This window comes from Tachyglossus aculeatus, chromosome X1 (assembly GCF_015852505.1).
Source record: "Tachyglossus aculeatus isolate mTacAcu1 chromosome X1, mTacAcu1.pri, whole genome shotgun sequence".
NCBI classification, from domain to species: Eukaryota; Metazoa; Chordata; class Mammalia; order Monotremata; family Tachyglossidae; genus Tachyglossus; species Tachyglossus aculeatus.
The window spans coordinates 63,404,587-63,429,179 of record NC_052101.1 but is presented as its reverse complement, the minus strand read 5'-3'; the positions used below and the strand labels follow the sequence as shown (position 1 = coordinate 63,429,179).

General features: G+C 41.6%; 1 protein-coding gene across 1 annotated transcript in view; it reads right to left on the bottom strand.

Annotated features, from left to right (window-relative positions):
• Nucleotides 1-255: 255 nt before the first annotated feature.
• The window catches only part of EOGT (EGF domain specific O-linked N-acetylglucosamine transferase), a 57,834-nt gene continuing 33,496 nt past the window's right edge, over nucleotides 256-24,593 (bottom strand). The window contains exons 10-17 of the mRNA XM_038740695.1: nucleotides 16,028-16,120; nucleotides 15,600-15,671; nucleotides 15,341-15,427; nucleotides 15,063-15,131; nucleotides 11,354-11,415; nucleotides 7,188-7,307; nucleotides 2,206-2,308; nucleotides 256-1,831 (exon numbers count right to left, since the gene is read on the bottom strand). Coding sequence (XP_038596623.1) covers nucleotides 1,685-1,831; nucleotides 2,206-2,308; nucleotides 7,188-7,307; nucleotides 11,354-11,415; nucleotides 15,063-15,131; nucleotides 15,341-15,427; nucleotides 15,600-15,671; nucleotides 16,028-16,120 — 753 coding nt within the window. The 3' untranslated portion in view covers nucleotides 256-1,684. The remainder of the gene's footprint in view (nucleotides 1,832-2,205; nucleotides 2,309-7,187; nucleotides 7,308-11,353; nucleotides 11,416-15,062; nucleotides 15,132-15,340; nucleotides 15,428-15,599; nucleotides 15,672-16,027; nucleotides 16,121-24,593) is intronic.

Sequence of the window (24,593 nt, the reverse complement as noted above, 5' to 3'; positions counted from 1 at the left end):
CCCTGGAAATGTGGAAACTGATATACATTCATTCAATCACATTCATTGAGCGCTTACTGTGTGCAGAGCACTGTACTAAGCACTTGGAAAGTACAATTTGGCAACAGAGACAATCCCTACCCAACAACAGTCTCACACTCTGAGTGTATTTGTAAATAAAGATAACAGTTAGAGAGAAGGTCCCTTAGTGAATTCCTGACCTGGAAGAAATGCTATCCTTTGATTAGTTTTAAAAACCATAGTTTAATCAGGGAATTGAGATAATTCAGAATCCTTTAATAACAATTCCATCGTTTGAATAAAATGCAAAAAGATTTACTTCAATACCACATTAAAAATGTACATCAAGATGAGTACAGTCCATTCACAACATTAACTGGTGCACTTCAAGAGCTTGATTAATAAAAGAATAATTCATACTTTAAAAATCTGCTGAAAATGGCATAACACATCAGCTCAAATAAAAATTTACCACATTAATAGTGTCTTTTTACATGGTATCTTCCTGGTCATATAAAATTTACTTCTATCTTAAAAAGTGTCTGTGCAAATTGCAACCATTAAATAGTTTTCTCTCAATTCTCATTTTCTGAAAATGAGTGCTTGTTTTACAGGATCACATGCTCTTAAAAACTTTTTTTAAAATGAGGTAAGACTACAAATACAGAAACTTTTTTTTAAGATTTAGAATTTTAAAAATCAAGTTCAAACTGATTCAAACTGCATCTGCATTAAAATTGTTTTAATTTTTTTTCAGGTAAATACTCCTCCTGGTAATTTATTAATATTCTACACTAAGAACAGTAGTGATATTTTTAAAAAGTGTAACCAATATGTTGAGAGTCTTATCAATTTAAAGTTGTAGCAGAACTACATGAAAGATACTGATAAAAAATAGTTCAGCTTTGACAATACAGTTACGATAATAAATAAGCTCAACCCCTAGCAATGTGTTTATGACCCTTAAAAAACAACACCTTCTTTGTAGTTGGGCAACACTGGAACTAGAAAATACATACATACATACACACATACATGTAAAAAGTATCTGTAGTCAGGACACTAAAGGATTTATATGCTGTAATGCACTCAGTATAGTGCTCAGCACACAGTAGGCATTCAAATACTGTTGATATTAATTCTAAATGTTTTCTCATTTTGCCATAAAATGGATTATCTATTACTGGCCACAGAATTGAGCGTCATAAATTGGTTAAAACCACTTTTATAAACTTGTCCTCTAAACTTAAAGCTCATTGTGGACAGGGAATGTGTCTGTTTACTGCTATATTGTACTCTCCCTATCGCTTAGTACAGTGCTCTGCACACAGTAAGCGCTCAATAAATACGATTAAATGAATGACTGAAGTGTTATAGTTGAAGTTACACTTTTTCAATTCAATTACACTGCTGACTTCTTTTTAGCCTTGTTGGCCCAGTGCAAAGAGCATTACTCTTAGGAATCAGAAGACTGGGGGTCTGCCATAAGTTTTCCGACTGAAGAATCAATCAGTCAACAATCAATTACAGACACAATATTGACAGCCCCAGATTCTGGAAGTATGTTTTGGCAAATATAAGGACTCAGTTGTGACATATCAATTTAATTGTGATATCATTTAGGTCCTTTTGACTCCAGTGAAATTGATAAACGATTACTTAAAAAAGAAACATGGGCTATGATCTATAATTCATCCCGCTTCTTCTTAAATGGCCATTTTGGATGTTGAGTTACATGGTCTGCTGCTTGGAGTACAAGATACATAAACTCTTCCACATCAAAGGAGTAGTTGGTAAACTTGGGGTGTTCTCCTAGAGTTGGGTGATGACCCTGAAAGAAACAAAAACAAGTTTAGTGACTTTAGATCCCTCTTTTAAAAACGGACACAAATTGTATTGTCTTGACAGTAGAAACCATTTTGATTAATATTACGTGCAATTTATTGACTTTCTTAAACGACCAGTAGCAGGAAGCTATAGCATTAACAGTAATTTTATTAACAGAGAGAAGGAAGAATCAATTAATTTCATTTCTTTTTCTCCCAGGAAACTGATACAAAATATCTCACTAATTGGAGAAGAAAAGTTAATTTGGACTCAGAGATAGCAAAAGTGTTTCATAGTTAAGAATGAACACAAGTGGAGAAAAGTCTATATATTTTAAAAGCATAATAAAGCAGTGTGCTCTTCTTGGAAGCACTTTACCTTATCTTGAGGGAAGATTTTGTTCTTTTTTTGCCAGGTGACATAATGAATTCCTCTCAGCCTAGCTAAGTCTAAATAACAGCGTTCGTCTTCACAGTTGTATCTAAGGGCATAGAGATATGCGTAAACGAGATAAAAGAGTAAATACTTTTATTTTCAAATTATCCAGAGTGTGCTTTTGAGGCCATCCCTGCTGTAATCTCAATATTTTTTTTCCTTCAAGAATTCCTTGCAAGCTATTTGCTACAACTCTCACTGGTTAGCCATATCATATGTGATATGATTATCCTTAGGACATCAATCAGTACTATTTATTGAGCGCTTACTATGTGCAGAGCACTGTACTAAGCTCTTGGGAAATTACAATAAAATAGATTTGGTGGAACGATCCCTGCCCACAAAGAGCTTATGGTCTACTAGGGGAGACAGGCATTACAACAAATTACAGCTAGGGGAAATAGTAGAGTATAAGAAAGTGTACATAAATACTGTAGGGCTGGGGTGAAAATCAGAAAATGTACAAGTAATACTGTCTGTGCAATATGCACTTAAAACACATTGCGTTCCATGGTCTACAGCTAGGACAAGATTCATAACCCCTTCTACATCGAAGGCAACACGACTAGAGGCTGCATTTCTATTTCACTTTGAATGCCTAGTTTTCTATTACTGTCTTTAAACTTATTTATAGGCCAATAACACCAGACATGGCGTTAAGTGCCTTTTGATCTGTGAATGAAAGATGCATAAACATAAACATGAGCCAACTACTTCAGAATCAAGGGAGCAAAGGGCCATGTGTTATCCACATTTGGGAGGAGTCCAAAATGAAGAATGTCTTTTCTCCTTATTCATAAAAATGTCACCTAGAAACAGGGTAAGGAGCTAACTAGGCAGACATAAGTACAGTAAAACTATTGCTGAGGCTGTCTCAAATCTGGTGAAGGGCTTGAAGCTTTGTTTTTCTTCTTTGCTCTTCCTGAGGGGAGAATCAATCAATCAATCAATCAATCATATTTATTGAGCACTTACTATGTGCAGAGCACTGTACTAAGCGCTTGGGAAGTACAAATTGGCAACATATAGAGACAGTCCCTACCCAACATTGGGCTCACAGTATAAAAGGGGGAGACAGAGAACAAAACCAAACATACTAACAAAATAAAATGAATAGAATAGATATGTACAAGTAAAATAAATAAATAGAGTAATAAATATGTACAAACATATATACATATATACAGGTGCTGTGGGGAAGGGAGAAAGGGAAGACACAGCAACTACAGGACAACAATTACAGTGGCCTACCTCAGAGACCTGCATCACTCCCACAAGTCCTGATATTTTGGACTCGAGGCTATCCTAGCCAGTTCCTGATAAACGCAATAATAATTGCGTATTCATAAGCACTTACTGTGTGCCAAGCACTGCATCAGCCTTCTCTCTGATCTCCCATCCTCGTGTCTCTCTCCACTACAATCCATACTACAATCCATCTTCAACCGCTCACTCTCCACTGGTTCCTTCCCCTCTGCCTTCAAACATGCCCATGTCTCTCCCATCCTAAAAAAACCCTCTCTTGACCCCACCTCACCTTCTAGTTATCGTCCCATATCCCTCCTACCATTCCTTTCCAAACTCCTTGAACGAGTTGTCTACACGCGCTGCCTAGAATTCCTCAACAACAACTCTCTCCTCGACCCCCTCCAGTCTGGCTTCCGTCCCCTTCATTCCACGGAAACTGCCCTCTCAAAGGTCACCAATGACCTCCTGCTTGCCAAATCCAACGGCTCATACTCTGTCCTAATCCTCCTCGACCTCTCAGCTGCCTTTGACACTGTGGACCACCCCCTTCTCCTCAACACGTTATCTGACCTTGGCTTCACAGACTCCGTCCTCTCCTGGTTCTCCTCTTATCTCTCCGGTCGTTCTTTCTCAGTCTCTTTTGCAGGCTCCTCCTCCCCCTCCCATCCTCTTACTGTGGGGGTTCCCCAAGGTTCAGTGCTTGGTCCCCTTCTGTTCTCAATATACACTCACTCCCTTGGTGACCTCATTCGCTCCCACGGCTTCAACTATCATCTCTACGCTGATGACACCCAGATCTACATCTCTGCCTCTGCTCTCTCCCCCTCCCTCCAGGCTCGCATCTCCTCCTGCCTTCAGGACATCTCCATCTGGATGTCCGCCCGCCACCTAAAGCTCAACATGTCGAAGACTGAGCTCCTTGTCTTCCCTCCCAAACCTTGTCCTCTCCCTGACTTTCCCATCTCTGTTGACGGCACTACCATCCTTCCCGTCTCACAAGCCCGCAACCTTGGTGTCATCCTCGACTCCGCTCTCTCATTCACCCCTCACATCCAAGCCGTCACCAAAACCTGCCGGTCTCAGCTCCACAACATTGCCAAGATCCGCCCTTTCCTCTCCATCCAAACCGCTACCCTGCTAATTCAAGCTCTCATCCTATCCCGTCTGGACTACTGCACTAGCCTTCTCTCTGATCTCCCATCCTCGTGTCTCTCTCCACTTCAATCCATACTTCATGCTGCTGCCCGGATTATCTCTGTCCAGAAACGCTCTGGACATATTACTCCCCTCCTCAAAAACCTCCAATGGCTACCGATCAATCTGCGCATCAGGCAGAAACTCCTCACCCTGGGCTTCAAGGCTCTCCATCACCTCGCCCCCTCCTACCTCACCTCCCTTCTCTCCTTCTACTGCCCAGCCCGCACCCTCCACTCCTCCACCGCTAATCTCCTCACTGTACCTCGCTCTCGCCTGTCCCGCCATCGACCCCCGGCCCACGTCATCCCCCGGGCCTGGAATGCCCTCCCTCTGCCCATCCGCCAAGCTAGCTCTCTTCCTCCCTTCAAGGCCCTGCTGAGAGCTCACCTCCTCCAGGAGGCCTTCCCAGACTGAGCCCCTTCTTTCCTCTCCCCCTCGTCCCCCTCTCCATCCCCCCGTCTTACCTCCTTCCCTTCCCCACAGCACCTGTATATATGTATATATGGTTGTACATATTTATTACTCTATTTATTTATTTATTTATTTATTTTACTTGTACATTTCTATCCTACTTATTTTATTTTGTTGGTATGTTTGGTTCTGTTCTCTGTCTCCCCCTTTTAGACTGTGAGCCCACTGTTGGGTAGGGACTGTCTCTATGTGATGCCAATTTGTACTTCCCAAGCGCTTAGTACAGTGCTCTGCACATAGTAAGCGCTCAATAAATACGATTGATTGATTGATTGATTGATTCATGCTGCTGCCCGGATTATCTTTGTCCAGAAACACTCTGGGCATATTACTCCCCTCCTCAAAAATCTCCAGTGGCTACCAATCAATCTGCGCATCAGGCAGAAACTCCTCACCCTGGGCTTCAAGGCTCTCCATCACCTCGCCCCCTCCTACCTCACCTCCCTTCTCTCCTTCTACAGCCCAGCCCGCACCCTCCGCTCCTCCGCCGCTAATCTCCTCACCGTACCTCGTTCTCGCCTGTCCCGCCATCGACCCCCGGCCCACGTCATCCCCCGGGCCTGGAATGCCCTCCCTCTGCCCATCCGCCAAGCTAGCTCTCTTCCTCCCTTCAAGGTCCTACTGAGAGCTCACCTCCTCCAGGAGGCCTTCCCAGACTGAGCCCCTTCCTTCCTCTCTCCCTCGTCCCCCTCTCCATCCCCCCCATTTTACCTCCTTCCCATCCCCACAGCACCTGTATATATGTCTATATGTTTGTACATATTTATTACTCTATTTATTTATTTATTTTACTTGTACATATCTATTCTGTTTATTTTATTTTGTTAGTATGTTTGGTTTTGTTCTGTGTCTCCACCTTTTAGACTGTGAGCCCACTGTTGGGTAGGGACTGTCTCTATATGTTGCCAATTTGTACTTCCCAAGCGCTTAGTACAGTGCTCTGCACACAGTAAGTGCTCAATACGATTGATGATGATGATGATGATGATATGTGATAACCAAGTTGACATAGACCCTGCCCAACATTGAACTCGCATTCTAAGTAGGAGGGAGAACAGGAATTGCGTCTCCATTTTACAGATGAGGAAACTGAGGCCCAGAGAAGGTAAGTGACTTGCCCAAGGTCACACAGCTGGCAAAGTGGCAGAGCTGGGATTAGAACGCAGGTCCTCTGACTCCCAGATCCATGTGCTTTCCACTGGGCCATGCTGCTAGCCAGGATTCTGAAGGATTTGGAGCTATTCATTGCATGTGGAAGGACGTGGAGTTTGTGATCCTGTTTTAGTGTGTTCTAGTGGTTAGGGCATGGGCCTGGAACTCAGAAGGACCTGGGTTCTAATCCTGACTCTGCCACTTGTCTGCTGTATGACCTTGGGCAAGTCACTTCACTTCTCTGTATCTCAGTTACCTCAACTGTAAAATTGGGATTAAGATTGTGAGCCCCATGTGGGACAGGGACTGTTCAACCCAATTTGCTTGTTTCTACCCCAGTGCTTAGAACAGTGCCTGGCACATAGTAAATGCTTAATAAATGCTAGTAGGAAGTAAAGAGATTCCTTGTTCCCTTTTCTGATACAGGAATCTTCCTATTCCCTAGACCTGGAGTTGGGAAGCCAGTTATTTTTAAATTGCCCTCAAGTGCCCTCTTCGTCTCCTCTGTCATACTTGCCAGAGTGATCCTTGATATTATGATGTCCAGCACCTTTCAGAATGAAGCAGTGTGAATTCTGGATGTTTAAAACATTTTCAGGGTCACCCTACTCCTGCTTCTCTAGAGCTGTTACATCTTGCCTTCCCCTCACCCAAGCTGAGAAAGCAAAAACAGGAAGGAAAAATCTGGAAGACTCCTAGTGTAAACGCCACACTCTCCCCAGCCACAAGGTATATCATTAGTCAAAACTGTATCCTATCTATTCCTGTTAATTACTGGAATATGAATTAATGAAGTGTCACTATATTATAACTATAGTTAGATAAAAAATGCCAATTCTGAAATCCTCAAAACTTACAGTTCAAAAACAGTAGCCCAGTCTGGCAGGAAAAGTAAATGGGTGAGGCCAGCTCCGTGCATGCCAACAAATATATCTGTGTTGTGTGTGATACTCAATTGATCTAAAAACGCAAGTTTTCTGCAAAAATAATAAACAATGTTAAAAATCCTTGCAGGGGGAGAAAGAAAATGAATCTCTACTTATCATCTGATGCATACAGAAATGAAATACATTATTAACTACTGCTGTAAGACAAATTTCTTAATATTTCTTACCTCATGATATTGACTGTACTTTAAGTCGATAGACATGTGTTTGGGATGGCCATTCTAGTTTACCACACATATAAAGATGGGGGGAAAGTGCAGAAGTTTCTGGAACAGAAATTTCTGCGTATCCCCTCCTATAGGTAACAAGCACTTAGTTGACAGCTCCACTTGGAACAGGGCTAATCAAGGGGGATTAAGAAAAAGGGGAGAAGGCCAGTCATTTTAAGGGAATAGGGGTTGAATGATCCTTGGGAGAGATTTCTCCATTTGGAGGATTCAAGATTTTAGGATCCCAGGGAGCAAGACTCCCTCTGCAGAGTCAGCTATGGGGGTTGGTCTCTCCAAAAAGAGCTGTGCACAGTGGGGAGGACAGAACCACGATTGTTGTGGCTTAAGGAATTCACCAGGAATAACTGCAGGGAAGTAAGCAGATCCTGGGACCGAGGAGGTGGGGGGGAGGGGAGAAATCACCCTTGAGTTGAATGTGTTTGTTAAGGGAAGGGTGGTTTTATTAATAATAATAATAATAATAATGATAATATTCATTCATTCATTCAATCAATAGTATTTATTGAGCACTTACCATGTGTAGAGCACTGCTCTAAGCACTTAGGAGAGTACAATACAAGAATAAACAGATACTTTCCCCACCCACGACAAGTTTACAGTCTGGAGGGACTGTAATAATAACAATAATAATAATAACTGTGGTTAAGCACTTACTATGTGCCAGGCACAGTGCTAAACGGCTGGGGTGGCTACAAGGAAATTGGGTTGGACACAGTCCCTGTCCCACATGTCCCTGTCACAGTCTTAATCCCCATTTTACAGATGACGGAACTGAGGCACCGAAGTGAAATGACTTGCCCAAGGTCACACAGCAGACAAGTGGCAGAGCCGTGATTAGAACCCAGGTCCTTCTGACTTCCAGGCTTGGGTTCTATCCACCTGGCCATGCTGCTTCTCTAGGCCACACTGCTTCCAGGTGTTCTGACATCTGGAAGTTACTTAGAGTGTTACATAATTTTAGTATGTTAGTGTTATGTGCATAATCTATTAAAAACCACTTTAGATCACTAACCATGGAGTCTATGTTCATTCATTCACTCAACTGTATTTATTGAGCGCTTACTGTGTGCAAAGCACTGTGCTAAGTACTTTGGAGAGTTTACAATATAACAACAGACACATTCCTGCCCACAACAAGCTCAGTCTACAGGGGGAGACAGACATTAATATAAATAAATATATAAATAAATAAATTACAGATATATACAAATACAGATTAAGGAGGGGGTGTGTATGAAGCTCTCACTTCCCAGAAGATGTGTTTCCTGAAAGCAGAGTAGAAAGGGAGAGAGAAAAACCTCTCCAAACTCCCAGCAACCAGCCTTCTTCAAGCAGGACTAGCTGGATGCTTGATTCCATTGTCATTTGGAGTGCTTATCTGGAGAGTCAAAGGGTGGTGGTGGAATACTGTGGTGTGAATTTGCGAGGAGAGAGGGTCACTTTTCAAGGAACCCTAAAAACCTCCCCTTTTGTAGGAAGGAAAAAAAAAACAAGGGCTTCAGGATCCTGGGGACATCTCTGGGTGCCCGAGACTTCTCACAAGTGGTTTTGGAGATACTTTCAGCTGGGAGAAGGGTAGATTGTCAAATTGGGAACGAATAGCAATGAGGCTATGAGGTTAAACATAATCTTGACATATAAATTTAAACATATTATCCCCTTATAGCTCTGAGGAACACAGCGACATAGTCTATAGCTCCAAGGAACACAGTGACATAGTCTCTGGAATTGCAAAGGGAAGAAGAGTCTCCCTTGTCCACCTTCCATATTCTCCACTCTCAAATTTGTGGCAGAACACCATCTAACATCTAAAATGCACTGCTCCCATGCATCCCTTTCAGGCATGTTATGTTTAAGGAGAAGCAGCATGGCCTAGTGGAAAGAGCATGGGCCTGAGAGTCAGACAACCTGGGTTCTAAGTTTGGCCCTGCCAATTGCTTGCTGTGTGACCTTGGGCAAATCACTTAACTTCTCTGTGCCTCAGTTCCCTCAAATGTAAATGATCATCATCATCAATCGTATTTATTGAGCGCTTACTATGTGCAGAGCACTGTACTGTAAATGATGATTAAATACCTGTTCTCCCTCCTACTTAGACTGTGAGCCCCATGTGGGACAAGGACTGTGTCCAACCTGATTAGGCTTGTATCTACCTCAGCACTTAGAACAGTGCTTGACACCTAATAACCTCTTAACAAAAATAATAATAATTATTATTATTATTATTATTACTACTGGCTGTAAATTGTACTATTACCTAATCTCCCTGAGTTGTCCTATGGGGTAACTTAGGGCAATAGATATTTTTAAACAACTAATAAGTCTTTTCAAAAATCAGCAATATTTAGATGTAAAGCTAGAATTTTTTTTTTTCCACATAGCATGACCTGAATTTATAAAATCTACCCAAGGCACTAACTGGAAAACTGACAGCCTACAGGGATCTATGGCATATTAAGCACTAGAAAGTGGCTTTGGTACCTTTAGCTTAATGATAACAGGTATTATTATTCAATATGTAGTGTTGGAAATTTCTTAGTCAGTCTCCTATAAACTGGGGCATATAGGAAAGTCACATTATGCTATTCAAACCTTGGACTGTCAGTTCAAAGGATGCTTCTTCCAATTGTTGCAGGCCAGGCTAGTCTGTCAGTCATCCAGTCAATCATATTTATTGAGTGCTTTCTGTATGCTGTGCAGAGCACTGTACTACCACTTGGGAGAGTACAATATAACAATAAACAGACACATTCCCTGTCCACAACAAGCTTACAGTCTTTACTGATGTCTTATGAATGCACAAAACCAATTCTACCAAGAACACATGCATTATATCTAGACAGCTGTGCATTATGGTAAGAACAGTGAAAAACCACACTATGGCAGAACTGACTGTACCCTGTTGAGGAGAATAATAAACTAGCCATGCCAGTTTCATAGTGTTTCCACTAGATCCAGAGGCTAAAATGTTTTTTATTTTTTAAAATGTTCTTAGTTTTTTTATATTTCACATAGATTTGCAAAGGGACTTCATTTAAAGGCATTCCTGTCTATGTTTTGCCTTCGGTTACAGTGAAAAGCCGACCAATGTACTGGTATCTGTACTTTAGTTTCTATGTGTGGGTATATTTGTGCATTCATAACTTACTGATGAAGGAACATTGCTTACTCAGGATGCCTAATAATAATAATAATAATAATTCATTCATTCATTCGTATTTATTGAGTGCTTACTGTGTGCAGAGCACTGTACTGAGCGCTTGGAAAGTACAAAGTCGGCAACATATAGAGACGGTCCCTACCCAACAATGGACTCACAGTCTAGAAGGGGGAGACAGACAACAAAACATGTAGACAGGTGTCAAAATCGTCAGAACAAATAGAATTATAGCTATATGCACATCATTAACAAAATAAATAGAATAGTAATAATAATAATAATTGTTAAGCATCTACTACATGCCAAGCACTGCACTAAATGCTGGGATAGATACAAGAGCAGCAAGTCTCACATGGGTCTCACGGTGTAAGTAGGAGGGAGAACAGGTACTGAATCCCCAGTCTGCAGATGAGGGAACTGAGGCATAGAGAAGTTGTGACGCCCTCGGTCACACAGTAGGTAAATGGTGGAGTGGGATTAGAACTCAGGTCCTTTGACTCCCAGGCCCGTGCTCTTCCCACTAGGCCACACTGCTTCCACTGCTATCTCAGTAGTGGTCACATGAATTTCTTGAGGCTCAGCAACAATGTTTGCAAAGTGCTGGGAGGTGTTAGGCTAAAGAGCACTGTATCTTCATCAACAATGATCAACGTGAAGCAAATGTTTGATGTGTCATGTCTACTTACTTATACTTGTAATCCACTACCTGGACATCAAATGCAGATACTGTTTTCAGTGCTTTCACAAGCTAGAAAAGATTAAAAACTTTTTAAAAAATATCCTTCACTCTTTTCTCTTATTTACCCCAACATAAAGCTGTTTGTCTTAAAGAACACATATGTCCAATGTAGAATACATCTTTCTCCCAATCATTTCAACCTCAGAACTTGGAACCAGTTCCAAATATCATTTTTTTCCATTTCAGAGTATCAGGCCTTCATATATGGCCAACTACCAGTTTTTCACTGACTACCACAGAACACTGTAGATAACATCCCAACTTCTAAAACTCCCAAGCAGTTAATCTTCCACTAGATGACTTTGATACTTCTACATGAAAAAAAATTAGCTCCTTTAGTTATTAAAGTTGTCCCTGTAAAATGTCAGCTTAAAAACAAAGTGTACTTCTGTTCCTAATAGCCTCACAATTTTGCTGATTTACCACAGTGCCTTTCAACTCCTTTTTTATTACTTCAAAAGACAAAATACCCAAGCAAGTAGCTTTTTAGTAACACATTATAATGTGGTATATAGTGCACCAAATAAAGATTCTAATCAATCAATCAATGGTATTTATTGAGCACTTACTGTGTGCAGAGCACTGTACTAAGCACTTGGGAGAGTACAATATAACGGAGTTGGTAGACAAGCTCCCTGCTCACAAGGACCGTACAGTCTAGAGGGGTCTAATGAAAAGGGACCTAGCAAAAACTGATTTCCCAAAAAGCTCTTCTAAGTTGAAGTTTCATTCCCCAGTCACTCCTTAGGCTTTTGTGCCTTTAACTATGGTAAAGAACTGAGAAATGGGTGTTGAATTAACAGCACCCATAAAACATTAAGCAGATATTATTTGATGTTTCTTAATGAGATGTGCCCACTTAGAAGGGACCATCACACTCAAGTTTTTCCATCACAGACAGCTTATTTCCATATTTTCAAATCATACCATGGAACTTTTGATCAAAAGTGTGTCCGCTCCAATATAATTATCTAAGCACTGAGGCAAGGCAGGATTCCACTGTGTGTGATTTAATTGAGTCTTCTGGGTTTCATCATGTATTTACAAATTAAATTATGGATGAAGGTGGTTTGCAACTATTAACTATCCTAACAGAGTATACTTATAAAACATGTTTCCAAACAGACATTTGGAATAAGATTTCCCTTACTAACTCACCCCTCATCCTGTCCTTTGCCTTTGAAAATGGCACTTTAATTATGTGACTATCCACATATATGAAAGTAACTGAAAACACTGATTCATGACCTGCAGTACTTTCCACTGTACAACGACACAGCTGAGAACCCATTAGGGCCTCAAAATAATTGCTGAAAAAAACAGTCCAGCATTTATTCAATTTTTTTTGTGGGGTTTTTTTTTGCTTTTTTTTTTTTGCTTTTTCACCATATTTGGAAGCCTGCCTTCTAGATGGGTTGAAAAAGTGCCTCCTTTGTTCTCTGGTGTAACAATTTTGCAGTATAACAAAGGACTGAGTATCAACACTGCAGAATTACATTGTTACCCCCAAAATATTAAACATAGGATTGCTACTGAGTTAACTGAGATGAATTTGCAATGGAATGAAACATGTTATTAATACCTGGAAAGAGAAAAAAAAAGCTCAATCACATGGCACTCCCTATTCATCCCTGTACTGATGTGGTTTTTTTTCCCACACATAACATTGATTACTGGCTGTAGTCTTTCCTTCCAGGGCTTAGTTCATTCATTCATTCAATCATATTTATTGAGCGCTTACTGTGTGCAGCTTAGTTACATTATAACCCTTCTGCCTTATGGGTTGAATACCAACTTTACCTGCAAAGAGTCACTAGGTTAATCTGTCCAATTATTTATTGTCACAGCTGAATCATCTAACCTCCGTTGACATTCTTGTCAATTTGTCCTTACTGGATCCACCTTACTTTCAATTCAAACACTTCAATTTAATAATCAGTTCTGGCCTCCCATGATCCACTCATATCTAGTGGGGAAAAACTATTGGCAGATGGACTGAGCACCCAGAAATTTGAACCTGTGAATTTTTTTTCATATTTCATGCGAAATATTGCTCATAGTAATGAAACCGCTCCAGGAGTCAGATGTGTCCTTGGTGACAACTCCAAGAGACATACTACTAGGGGTGAAGTCCACCATAGCCTCATTTAGGGTTTTGATGGATTTTGAAGATAAACTCCATTAGCTAGTCTCTCAATCCATAAAATGACCTTGTTTTAGTTTGGGATATAAATGCACTACTTGACAGTACTGCTAAGGTGACAGCTTTCATGTCTGTTTCTGCTACGGAGATTTGTAGATCTTTACCAATTACTAAAGGAAAGCTTATTCAAGCCTTATGGCCAATATGTGGGGGCACACACACACAATAAAATAATTCCAACCACACCATACAGGCCTGATCAGAGTGGGCAAAGTAGGGAACTGACCTTGGCTGGCAGCTTGTAGAGGGACCATAGTTTGCGGGGGGGGGGGGGGGGGCTCTGCCGCTCCCCATGACTGACAGAGAGTTTCCAGTGTGCAGGGAACATGTCTACCAACTCTATTATAGTGTACTCTCCCAAGTGCTAGAGAAGCAGCATGGTGTAGTGGATGGGCCTGGGAGTCAGAAGGTCATGGGTTCTAAGCCCAGCTCTGCTACATCTGCTGTGTGACCTTGGGCAAGTCACTTCATTATCTGTGCCTCAGTTATCTCATCTGTAAAATGGGGATTGACACTGAGCCCCACATGGGACAGGGACTGTGTCCAACCCAATTTGCTGTATCCACCCCCATGTTTAGTACAGTGTTTGGAACCTAGTAAGCACTTAACAAATACCATTATTATTATCATTATTATTATTATTATTATTATTAATCAGCCAGTGAATCGTATTTATTGAGCACTTACTATGTGCAGAGCAATGTACTAAGCATTTGGGAGAGTATGATATAATAATATAACAGATACATTCCCTGACCACAATGAGCTTACAGTCTAGAGACAGTGTTCTGCATACAAAATGTATGGATTGACTGATTAATTGCCAGAAACCCTGAAGGAAGGTGTTTCTTTCTTCTCATCCTGACAATGGAAGTCTATGGCAATATCTGACACTTCATGACCTCACTTAGGGATTAAAACATGGAATTACCTGCTGCTTTTGTAGTTCCTTGCCTTAAACTGCCTCCTCCCTAGACTAAGTCTGGGGTTATTTTGAACCTCCAAACAAAGGCCTTCAGGAGAGATTCATTGAAAGGGTGGTTCGAAGGCAAGGACTCTTGGGCATCAGGTATTTCAACTCTTTAAACTCCCTTTCCTCCTCAGGGTGACACAATGACAGCTTGTGCAGGACCACTAAGCTGTTTAATGAGTTTAGTTGGTCTGTTTATAGTCAATCAATGGTATTTACTGAGCATTTACTGCAGGCAGAGCACTGTACTAAGCTCTTGGGAGAGTACAATGCCATAGAATTGGTAGACATGTTTCCTGCCCACAAGGAGTTTAAAGACAAGAGGAGGAGATAGAAGATTGTGATGCATAAAGAGCCGGTCTCTATTATTCTGTGAAATGTATAGTAGATTGGTTTCAACAGCAGGTAAAACTAATATGCAAACATTAAAAATGTTGAATTTTGCCAAAAGAGAGAGGATAAAAAACACATACACACACACACCTCATCTTGGTTGAGTATCTTCCGGTATTCTGTACTCCGCGCAAGGATGGTGACTCGAATTTTTCCTTCCTGTATGCAAACAAAAATATGAACAACCTGTGTTGTAATTCTTTCTGCAATGATCTACAGATAGAAAATTCTCACAAAAATGAAATTCAGATTTAGTTCTGTAGTATTTTAAGCACCTTGATTCTGTTTCTTATTTCTGTAAAAGTCATGGTTTTCACTGGAAATAAAAAATGCTGAGCCCACTTCAGTAAGTATCACTTATTCATTACCTTGGGTCCTGCTTGTGTGATGTTTAATCTGTGTAGTACATGCTGAGAAAATGCCCTAAATAATCCTGTATTTTGACATCCAGATATCTGAAATCAAAGCAACAGTTCACAATTAAATCAAAAATATTTTCAACTACTATAAAATGATTTTAATTTGAATATACATGTCAAGTTAAATTTATCAAGAATCAACTTTATGGAATATAAATATTTACACATAATAGTTCATTTTTGCTTTTAAAAGTTTCAAAATACTTACCAATGGTGTATTATAAAACAACCCATATCTCATTCGGGGAAGTAATGAAAAGACCACTTCTTTAAAACATACCTGAAAATGAAGATTTTTAAGAGAGAAATATATGTAGTATATGGATTAAAATACTGAACATTAAGATTAGAATTATACCTAGATTAAGCTTTTTCACTAAGCTTCCAGGATTCTAGAAAAATAAGGTTATACTTGACAATCTTCGAATCTGAAAATCATAATTATTTTTAACTGTCAAAACACTTAAAAATGATAAAATACTTCTAGTCAGTAACCAGGAATTGTCTTTCACTGCAGTAATTTAAAAAATTAAAACAGAAAGCAATTGAATGTTTAACTACTTATTTCTATTAAATGCATTTCACAGACTTTTATGTGATAGATATTTGTAGATGTGCCTGCAAAATATCCAGTACCTGTTTAGAATCATATGTTTTCAAATGTATAATGTCATAGTCAGTAAATGCCTTCCAGGTTTCGCTGAAGAGATCACCATATCCATAGGAACTCTGAAAATTAAAAGTAAAAAAATTAATGAACCAAAAGGGACTACTGGATTTTTCAAAAACACAATTCCCATCACTTTGGATAACACTGTCGTCCTCCCTGACTCACAAGCCCATAACCTCAGCATTACCTTCAACTCCACTCTCTCATTCAACCCACATATTCTATGTCAACAAATCTTGTTGGTTCAACCTTCACAACACTGCTAAAATCTGCCCTTTCCTTTTCATCCAAATGGCTACCACGTTAATCCAAGAAGTTATCCTATCCGCCTTGATTATTGGGTCAGCCTCCTTGCTGACCTCCCAGCCTCCTGTCTCTCCCCACTCCAGTCCTTACTTCACTCTGCTGCCCGGTTCATTTTTCCCCACCCTCTTCACCCTCCCCTCCATCATCATCATCAATCGTATTTATTGAGCGCTTACTATGTGCAGAGCACTGTACTAAGCGCTTGGGAAGTACAAATTGGCAACATATAGAGACAGTCCCTACCCAACAGTGGGCTCACAGTCTAAAAGGGGGAGACAGAGAACAAAACCAAACATACTAACAAAATAAAATAAATAGAATAGATATGCACGAATAAAATAAATAAATAGAGTAATAAATATGTACAAACATATATACATATATACAGGTGCTGTGGGGAAGGGAAGGAGGTAAGATGGGGGGATGGAGAGGGGGACGAGGGGGAGAGGAAGGAAGGGGCTCAGTCTGGGAAGGCCTCCTGGAGGAGGTGAGCTCTCAGCAGGGCCTTGAAGGGAGGACGAGAGCTAGCTTGGCTGATGGGCAGAGGGAGGGCATTCCAGGCCCGGGGGATGACGTGGGCCGGGGGTCGATGGCGGGACAGGCGAGAGCGAGTTACGGTGAGGAGATTAGCGGCGGAGGAGCGGAGGGTGCGGGCTGGGCTGTAGAAGGAGAGAAGGGAGGTGAGGTAGGAGGGGGCGAGGTGATGGAGAGCCTTGAAGCCCAGGGTGAGGAGTTTCTGCCTGATGCGCAGATGGATTGGTAGCCACTAGAGATTTTTGAGGAGGGGAGTAATATGCCCAGAGCGTTTCTGGACAAAGATAATCCGGGCAGCAGCATGAAGTATGGATTGAAGTGGAAAGAGACACAAGGATGGGAGATCAGAGAGAAGGCTGATGCAGTAGTCCAGACGGGATAGGATGAGAGCTTGAATGAGCAGGGTAGCGGTTGGGATGGAGAGGAAAGGACGGATCTTGGCAATGTTGTGGAGCTGAGACCGGCAGGTTTTGGTGACGGCTTGGATGTGAGGGGTGAATGAGAGAGCGGAGTCGAGGATGACACCAAGGTTGCGGGCTTGTGAGACGGGAAGGAAGGTAGTGCCGTCAACAGAGATGGGAAAGTCAGGGAGAGAGCAAGGTTTGGGAGGGAAGACAAGGAGTTCAGTCTTCGACATGTTGAGCTTTAGGTGGAGGGCAGACATCCAAATGGAGATGTCCTGAAGGCAGGAGGAGATGCGAGCCTGGAGAGAGGGGGGAGAGATCCATGGAGAGATCCATGCCACCTATGCTCTTGGATCTGTACCCCTTAAAGTACTTTGATACTCACCCCACCCCCACCCCCACAGTACTTATGCATATATCCTTGTAGTCTGGCATTTCCCCTATATGTAATTAGTTTAAGGCCTGCATACCCTTCTAGACAATAAACTCCTTGTGTTACCAACTCTAATGTACTATACTCTCCCAAGCACTTAGTCACACAGCAAGCAATTGGTAGAGCCCAGATTAGAACCCAGGTCCTCTGATTCCACTAGGCAATGCTGCTTCAATTGTTGCTGGAATTGCCTACTCATGGCCTGCAGCTAGTTTAGTTTCAGAACCTGTCCACAAAGCAACCCCCCCCCCGCCCCCCCTGCCCAATGCTTCTTATTGGCAAATATGAACACTTTTGGAATGTTAACAATAAATTACAATTGGAGAAGAAGGGAAGGTTAAGGAATCTCACTTTCTGTTTTTTGGTTTAGTGGCACATTACTAACAAGACCAGAGCATTCATCGATTGTCCCATCCCACATGCAAGATATTCTAGTGCAAGACATTTATTTTTTTCTGAATCAGAAATGCACATGTAGTCTATGACTGGGTTGTAGTAGCCAACTGGAAAAAAAGGAGTTTTTAATTCTGGAAAAGGATACTAAGAAATCTCTAGAAGGGATTTCCTACAGGGGAATTCCCTCGCACATGAAGAAAATAACCTACACCATATTTGCAGCCTCCATAAAAAACACTGTCATCATCAGTAGGCCTGGATTCTGGAAGGAACTAGTTTAGCTGCCTTGAGAGATTGATTACATTCTAAGGGTACACTGCAGTGATAGAGGTGGTCATGGGCAAGGTTAAAGCTTACTTCTCTAACCCACTACCCATCACCAACTAGGTAAAGCAGGGTTATGTAATAAGGTCAGTTTGATTCAACATATTCTAAGCTTCCAATAAATGCCCATGTCAGAATGCAGTTCCGGTCCTTTGGCACCATAGCCTTTCCATTTCAGGCTTTGAAAACATCCTTCAATCAACCACATAGGAGCTGCTGTAGTAGTGATGATATTTAAGTTCTTACTCTATGTGAAGGACCATGTTAAGCTCTGGGAATAGTAACAGTAATAACAATAATAACAGTACTTGTTCAGCCCTTACTATGTGCCAAGCACTGTTCTAAGCACATGGGTAAATACAAGTTAATCAGGTTGGACACAGTCCCTGTTCCACATGGGGCTCACAGTCTTATCCTCATTTTATAGATGAGGTAACTGAGGCCCAGAGAAGTTAAGTGATTTGCAAGGTCACACAGCAGACATGCGAAGGAGCCAGGATGAGAAACCAGGTCCTTCCGACTCCCAGGCCCATGCTCTATCCACGAAGCTATGTGGCTCTTCATGGGCTCACAGCGGCTCACAATCTAAATGGGGATGGGATAAACAGAAACATGGACTGGTAACAGTGAAATACAAAATAACCATCAATTACAAAACCAACAATCAAAGTAACAGTGTAAAGCTAAATAGCTAAACATAGTTCTTGAAAGGAGTCCTTATACGTCTCAGGGCTCTGTGAATGGTCTTTGATTAATTGCTGCAGCCTTCGTAGCATTCAAACAGTTCTGCAGACTCCTGCAGAGCACTGGGGTTTCCATTATTGAACACCTACTCTGTGCTGTAAGTTTTATTAAGGGCTTGGGATACTATAGTAAAAATACGAGACACAGTCCCTATTTTCACGAAGCTAACAACCCAATGCTCATATACAATACATAAGACAGTTGTGTCCTCAATATTCAAAAAAGACACCACTGAGGGTAAAACTGACCTATGGATTTGTGTGTGGCTGAGAAAGGTCAAAGCAGGACCCTCACAGCACAAACATACCACACCTACACAAAATGACTTTCTCTGTTGTGTTGCCATGTTTATTGTCTGCAGTCCCTGGCATTCTTTTCATTATTTTTTTCTCCTCGCTTCATCATCCTCAAAGCTTCTGCTTGATTGCAGTGCACCATGCTGATTTGTCCACCCTAGTAGTCAGCTAAGATGTTATAGTACTCAATGCTTTACTTTTCTTCAACCTTAGAATATTTCTTCTATTCCCCCTTGTTTTCAGGTTCAGTGCGCTCATCGCATAGCAGCTGTCTGGGGGGTCCTACTGTCATCTCTTGTCTTCATGTTTCCCATTATCCTCAATGGCATTTACTGAGTGCTTCCTGTGTGCAGAGCACTCTACTAAGCACTTGGGAGCAAATGATACAACAGAGCAGGTAGACACATTACTTGTCCACATTGCGCTTACAGTCCAGAGTCCCACATAGCCATGCTGTCTTGAGATGAGCACAGCTAGAATGCTAGAATGGCTTTGTCCCAGGAGTTCGTGATCCTGATTGTGCCTGTGATCCTGTCTTGACCCTTGCTGTTGAATGTGGCCCATAGATAAGAAGCAGTGTGGCCAAGTGGATAGAGCAGGGGTCTGGGAGTCAGGAGGACCTGGGTTCTAGTCCTGGCTCTGCCTCTTGCCTGCTGTGTGACCTTGGGCAGGTCACTTCACTTCTCTGGGCCTCTATTACCTCATCTGTAAAATGGAGATTAAGACTGTGAACCCCATACGGGACAGGGACTATGCACAACCTGATTAGCTTGAATCTTCCCCAGAGCTTAGAACGGTGCCTGGCACATAGTAAGTGCTTAACAAATACCATTTAAAAAAATATATAACGCTAATGGAACAACTCAAAGAGTTGTATTTACTGTCCAACTTCAGAAAAGGTTGGGCAGAACTAGCACTCTACAGACTTTCAATCTGATGGGCTGAAATCTACTACCTTACTGCCAACCCATCTGTTTGACACTACCCCCAAAGGATATGCTGGTTTCCTTGACTCAACTGTACACTTCCTTTCTTATTTCTACTCTCTTCTCTATCATTGCATTGTTGGACTGCAACCTGCCTAGATAACAGGCATTTGAGAAAGTGTTAGCTCCTTGCTGCCAATGAAGACCTTTTGTTGGGTGTAGGGTTTCCCCAGTGCAAGCCTGATACATTATGTTTTTCTTCAGATTTATCATCAATCCTAGCTGACTCGGCAAGATGGTTTACAATCATTTGTGTGTGTTGTTGGGTATGAGTCCCAAGTGCATATCTGCATAGAACAGCTCTTGAACGACTATCTTTAGGACTTCAGATGAAGTTTATAGTCACCTCCGCCTGCTATGAAGAGTTTCCCATAGGACTGGAAGCATATTCTAATGCCACAGCCAGGATATCTTCATAGAATAAACTGAACACAGATGGACCCCCCCAATACGACCCTGCTTTAATCCTTGGATCCCCAGAAGATGTGCAATCTGACGTGAGCAAGTTAAGTTTTTTAAGGTATTTGTTAAGCACTTACTATGTGCCAGGCACTGAACTAAGCATTGAGGTAGATACAAGTAAATCAGGTTGGACACAGTCCATGTATACATGGGGCTCACAATCTTAATTCCCATTTCCGAGATGAGGGAACTGAGGCACAGAGAAGATAAATGACTTGCCCAAGGTCACACAGCAGACAAGTGGCAAAGCTAGGATTAGAACTCAGGTCTTTCTGACTCCCAGTCTCAAGTTCTATCCACTAGGCCTCAGTGCTTCACAATCTTGAGAACTTCTCATGGCACCCCAATCTTCTAAGTAATTTCCAGTGTCTACATTCATTCATTCAATCGTATTTATTGAGCGCTTACTGTGTGCAGAGTACTGTACTAAGCGCTTGGGAAGTACAAGTTGGCAACATATACAGATGGTCCCTACCCAACAGCAGGCTCACAGTCTAGAAGGGGAAGACAGACAACAAAACATATTAACAAAATAAAATAAATAGAATAGTAAATATGTACAAGTAAAATAGAGTAATAAATATGTACAAACATATATATACAGGTGGTGTGGGGAGGGGAAGAAGGTAAGGTGGGGGATGGGGAGGGGGAGGAGGGAAAGGGGAAGAAGGGGGAGAGGAAGGAGGGGGCTCAGTCTGGGAAGGCTGGGGGCTTTTTTAATGGTATTTTTTAAGCGCTTACTATGTGCAAAGCACTGTTCTAAGCGCTGGGGAGGTTACAAGGTGATCAGGTTGTCCCACGGGGGGCTCACAGTTTTAATCCCCATTTTGCAGATGAGGTAACTGAGGCACAGAGAAGTTAAGTGACTTGCCCAAAGTCACACAGCTGACAGCTGTTGACATCAAATGCTTTTGTAACATTTAATTTGAAAACCGTACCAACCATTCACAATCAAACTACAAGGAACCTAATCTGGTACTTGTTCCCATAGACTTACATATTATAATTTAGGATCCTTTCCTGAATCTCTGGAAAAATAATATGCAATTCCTTTGGGTGTTATATACCATAATGATGAACATCACTAAATTATTGTTTAAGCCCTATTAGAATAATTTAAAGGATAACATCAAAATATTGCATAAATGAAGAGCTATAATATAATTATGTCTTTGCAAGAAGCCGCATAAATGAAGGTGTGCTCTTTTGACTTTAAGAGTGGTTTTTCAACTTTGGGGAAGAATTTGTCCAACTTAGGTTGGACAGTAATCTTCCTCTTTTCTTCTTAAAATGTCTCATAGCAGGCCAACTCCTTCTGAACACTTCTGTGCATCTTGAACTCCTTTCTCCATTAGAGTGTTCTTCTTTAATCATATTTATAAATTGATCCAAGACTTTTTAGTCCCAAGATTTTAGTTAGTAGTAGAGAAACCCTAACTACTTCTTTACCTCTTTCAGCATCTTGCAGTGAGGCACTGGATTGTCCAAGTTCAACAAGGTCCTTGTAGGACAACAGTTCCACTGAATAATATGCAATTAATTCATCAACATCAGCATCATCTATTTCTAAATTAAGTTACCTTCCCAGCTACAATTTATATGATTATCTGCTCATGGATATCTTCGTTATCTTGAAAATCAGACACAAACTGGGCAGATCTTCCTCCTAGATCTGTTCATTGTCGATTGCTTAATCTCAGCCCAGGTGTGAAAAGGTAAGGGAGGGATTTACTTACCTGTAACATTTATCCAGAATGTCAGCATATGTGTGGGTAGAAGCCTCCAGAAATATGGGTTGTATCATGGGTATGCCTGTACTAGGGTCTTGATGCTGCTCTCTGCACATCTCCTGAATCTGACAGGTTGCAAAGATCACTATGCCATGCTTTGGTCTGAAGCCACACTGTGAGACCGTCTTCAATGTCTGGTCCTGAAGAACTCTGGTTAGAATCTTGTTAGCAACAGAGATTGGTGAGATGGTTCAACAATTGCCATAATCTGACCTTTCTCCTATCTGATGACTGTGGCATCTTTGAGATCCTGTGGCACTTCCTCTGTGTTCCACCTGTTGAGGAAGAGCTTGTGTTTCAGCAGGGTGTCCCCTCCAAGTTTGGAGAGCCCATCGGACCAATTGCTCTGGTGACTTCTCCAGTAGTTGAGATAAATGTCATGTTTTCATACGCTGGTTGGCTCTCTGTTTTGCAGGGTCTCATCTTCGATAAGAAAATATGGGCTTGTTGTTGCCATCTCTTCAAGATTCTCTCCTTGTCTGCGATGAAGGGAGAGCCATTTTTACTCTTCCAAAATGCTGCAATAGTGTGGACAGGCATAAAACTTAGTGACATACAGAAGTTCTTGGTTTGAAAAGGCTTGGATCTCTTCCGCTTTCACATACCACCACTTGATTTGCGTGTCACAATAGATATACTTCTCTTTTCTCTGGATTCTGAGGTGGTATTGGTGTAGTACTTGTTTTCCTGCAAGTAGTCTTATTTCAGTCATTTTCATCAAACAAATCTCGGTGAGTTCAAGGTAGCCATGCCCAATGTCTTGACAGCCCTCTCACAGGCAATATCATGGAGAAATGCTCCCAAGTGCTTGGAGCTGTGAGTCATGATCTTGGAGGATGGCAAGAGAATATGGAAGGCTCAGCACAATCTATCACCATCTCTGGAAAACAAATCGAGGATGTCTTACTAATAACAGGATAGTCCAAACCCAAAGTCCTAAAGGTAAGTAAACAGAGGATACGCATTATAGATGAGTTGGTCACAGGACTGTCTGGTAGCAGCACCACCTAGTTAGGACCAAATTTCCCACTACTCATGGGGAAGGGCCAGGAGAGATTCTACAAATACCACCTTCCTCTCATCGAACAAGGCTCACAACGACCAGATCCAGTGGATATTCTCTCTGTAGTAAAAACAAATGAATGGAAAGGCATTTTATCCACCTCCCGCCCCAAGTAATCACCACATCATGGAACATCAAAATGATATCGAGTGACTTGAATCAATCGATTGTATTTACTGAGCGCTTACTTTGTGCACTAAGCACTTGGGAGAGTACAACAGAGTTGGTAGACACGTTCCCTGCTTACTAGAACACCAAAAATCCAGAAAAGAATGCACTTTACACAAAAGCTGTTCGGATATGAAGCTTACAATGGAGAAGTAAGCTACACCAAATTTCCTAAAAAATAACAGGTTGAATCAGGCACTGGTTACACTGGCTTCTGGAGAGGTTTTCCTTATTCAGAACTGTTATTATCTACAAGCACCTTGGCAATCAGAAAGTCACTTCTCTCAGAGTACTCAAATTGGCCTACAGACATATAGCCACCTGGTGTCTCTATGACAGGGTTGCCCAAAATGTGGCTTATGAACCTCATGTTGTTCTTTGCGGACTGTGCAGCTTGTGGTTTATTATTTATCTTCACTGCAGTAGTGGCAGGTTGTGTTGTCCACATGGGTCTGGGAGAGGAACAGTGCCCAACCCTACCCCAACTTGAGCTCTCTGGCTTTTTCGCTCACTGCGACTCACTTCCCCCTGGAACATCTGTTCTCTGTATGTCTCACTTGTCACCGTCACTTCCCACCCCACCCCCCAGAACACCTGCTCCACACCACTCAAACCCATGTCACCAC